The 3,265-nt window shown below is 34.4% G+C and overlaps 1 protein-coding gene across 4 annotated transcripts in view; it reads right to left on the reverse strand.

The window, feature by feature from the left end:
- Positions 1-430: 430 nt before the first annotated feature.
- The window catches only part of LOC128249868 (uncharacterized), a 10,592-nt gene continuing 7,757 nt past the window's right edge, over positions 431-3,265 (reverse strand). The window contains exons 5-7 of one of the 4 annotated variants that reach the window (XR_008265998.1): positions 2,534-2,618; positions 2,043-2,069; positions 431-685 (exon numbers count right to left, since the gene is read on the reverse strand). Coding sequence is in view for 1 of the 4 variants with exons in the window: in XM_052974412.1 (XP_052830372.1) it covers positions 458-520; positions 2,043-2,069; positions 2,534-2,618 (175 nt within the window). In the remaining 3 variants the exon portion in view is untranslated. The remainder of the gene's footprint in view (positions 686-2,042; positions 2,070-2,533; positions 2,619-3,265) is intronic. The other 3 variants (XM_052974412.1, XR_008265999.1, XR_008266000.1) reach the window with 3 other exon arrangements.

The following is a 3,265-nucleotide window of genomic DNA, read 5'->3' on the forward strand; positions in this document are numbered from 1 at the left end:
ATATATATATATATATATATAGTATATCCATATACACATGCATACACATACACACATACTCCCATGCACATGCACACACATACACACAAGCACATGCACACACACACACGCACAAGCTGATACACACACATGCAAGGGCAGACATATGTAAAGATAGATAGATAGATATGATATGATAGTGTCAGTCATGATTGTTTATAAGTAAAAAATTGCACCTATTACCATTGACAATATCCTGAAACGTTTCTGATTGTTACTGAAAGCATTATATTTCTAGCTGTTTTTGAAGTTCCAAAGTTGTAGAACGTTTGAAACAAAGTAAGTAACAGGATTCAAGTGTTTACTTCCTTCCCCACTTCTTGTCACATACATTTCAAATACATAACATTTGTTGAACCAATAAGAATTACAGAATAATGAAAACAAATAGTTATTCCATGATAACGTTTATTTAACTTTAGTTTAGATACATTACAAGATTAACGCCAAAAAGAGGAAGGGATACTCTTTGAATGGTCATCTGAAAAGAGAATAATGCAGTCACGTTCGAAGTAATTGGATATGAATAATACAAGAATGTTACTGTTTTAAGAATGGTAGTCTCAGAACTTCAAAGGCATTCTTGCATTAATTTAAACGTTCCTTATTAATTACTGTATTGCTTCTTTCACAAGTTGACTGATATCTATTTACAGAAACAACAAAAATAACTGTTCACAGAAACGTCAAAGATAACAACTACACATGTTCGTGTTTAGCAGACGATTAACTATAAATCAAAGCCTCAATGATATTAAAATATCCCGTGAGAAAATTAAAAGTATTCTCCTCGCGGAAATTGGCATGACGAGGATGTCTCCGACATCTGACACCTGACAATAAATACATCAGGTGGATCACGTCAAAGGGAAAACCTGATATTGTTTGAAGACGGTCCAGCAGTTTTCCTTGGATGTTAACTAACACTGCATGAGTGCTGTCTTTATCACTTTGAACTAGAGAAAACGGCACAATCTATGGAATAGGAACATCCCGACAAACCTACACCTAAGAAGACCAAAGTTGTTTGATTTGCAGGGAGGTTGATTGATGCTGACTATTGGGATGCAAAGTAACTGTGCTTATTGACTGCCTTCAAAACAGTCATAATATCAAAGGAGAGTAGATGCCAATTTGCTGTTTTCTGGTGAAAATGCCTATTAACACATACCTCCCAGGGAAAATGACGGAATGATTTATGTTTCAGGAGTAAAATGGTCCAGCACAAACATCATTGTTTTCTATGGCTGCTGCGCTTTGAACTCGTCAATTACTCCATTTATTGTTCTGATGTGTACCCATGTGACTATCATTGATTCTCTTACGAGAAAGAAAATGTGCTGGGATCATTTATCACACTGTTAATGAAGTGTTATCCGCTGTTGATGGAAGCAACAGGATTACAACTACTTCATCAATGGAATCCAGGTTGGAAAGTGAGTGGACTGCAATGTTTCACAATACATTATAGTATTCAGTCTGTAAGCGTTTCAATATATCCTCCTATATTCATCTTCATTAACTACTGTTGAGATTTACCACCAAATTTAGTGAACTAGTTCCTGATGGCGTTGAATTTGAAACCGAAATAAAAAAAAAAGATACCAGCAATTCAACGATGATATCTCAGGCCTGTCAGCTCAGTGTGGCGCAATATGACAAAGAGATACAGGTTCAAACTCCCAGAAGGGTTTGACTAATTCACCCATTGCTCTTTCAGTAATACGAAGTGTACAAGATATGAAGCAAAGAACTGGAGATCATAGAAACGTTCCACATTTTGCAGCAATTTTCCCTATTCAAAAGTAATTCTTTAATTCGTGTAAATATCATTAAATATTTCTCTCAGTTCAATAATGTAATATTAAAGGTAATATGAAGTTAGTGTATTCCTATTAGCGAGATATCAGATTTCCGACAGTAATGGTATCTAGCACTGGTAGCATAAATTTGGCAGGGCAATAAATATATTTTGAAGGAGTAGTTATAATGGAATGACGTACCTCCTTTCCATTAAAATGGCATGATTTCTGTAAACCAAATAAAATGTATTTCTTGAAAATATATCCAACAAATTAGTATTTTTTTATGTTGTCACATACATGAATTCAAACATACAATGTTCATAATAAAGATGATTTAATATACTCTAAGTGAAATTATCAGCTGTATGAATCTATTTTAACGTAGTAATCACTCAGCGATCTGTGTTTCTGATAAAATATAACCTATTGCCACTTATTAGTTTGTTTACAAATGTTTTGAAGATAGGTTCCGAGGTATAATAAAGATTTGTGTTTGTCAAAAGAATTCAGTTCTCGTTATCAATGTAGAAATGCTTCTAATTCATACTTAAGTATTCCAATTTCGCTGGTCAGAATTAAAATTGAACAGACAGACTCGTTGCAAGCTAAAAGTACAGTTTAGAAAATGACTTTTAATTCTAAGGACCATCGGAACCAAACAGGTAATATAGTTATAACAACACACTTACTATACAAGAACTGTTCGATTCAAAAAGTTCATGACACACGGGATAGATAGAATGACGAAAGCACTCAAGGAACATATCAAACAACCTGCAAATGAAATGTGAGATGGGAATTCCGAAGGTACATCCATACATATATTCATATATATATATATATACATAAATATCTGTACAAAAATCCACACACACAAATACACACGCATATATATATATATATACGTGTGCTTGTTTGTGCGTGAGTGTGTGTGAGTGTGTTTGTGTCAATGATGGTTCTCTACTCTTTATGCAGAATGTGACGATCTCTTACACTTATACCTAAGATCTATCATGGGGTCTAATGCGACCTTTTAAATCAATGTCTCACATAAATTACATTTCTGTTTGGCACGGTTAGATCTGTACTTAAGATCTGATTTTGTGTACCTAAAAATGAGTTACCGAGCCTCCGTTCAATTGGCAGACATTATGATGTAAAAGGCATTGAAAGGAAGGCTCAGATAAATAGTCGCATTATTTAGTAGAAGTTTGTTTGTCATTGGTCCGCAAATAAGATTCATGTTAATACTTATCCAGTCCTTACAGATCTTTTTAACTTTAACACTGATAACGTTGTAATCCTATGGATAACTTCCTGTTGACCTACCAGACTCCTCTATGCAGTCTCTGGGCCATTATTATTTACGGTCGAAAGAAAACACACACACACACATACACACACACACACACACACACACA

Source organism: Octopus bimaculoides, chromosome 18 (genome assembly GCF_001194135.2).
Source record: "Octopus bimaculoides isolate UCB-OBI-ISO-001 chromosome 18, ASM119413v2, whole genome shotgun sequence".
NCBI lineage: Eukaryota > Metazoa > Mollusca > Cephalopoda > Octopoda > Octopodidae > Octopus > Octopus bimaculoides.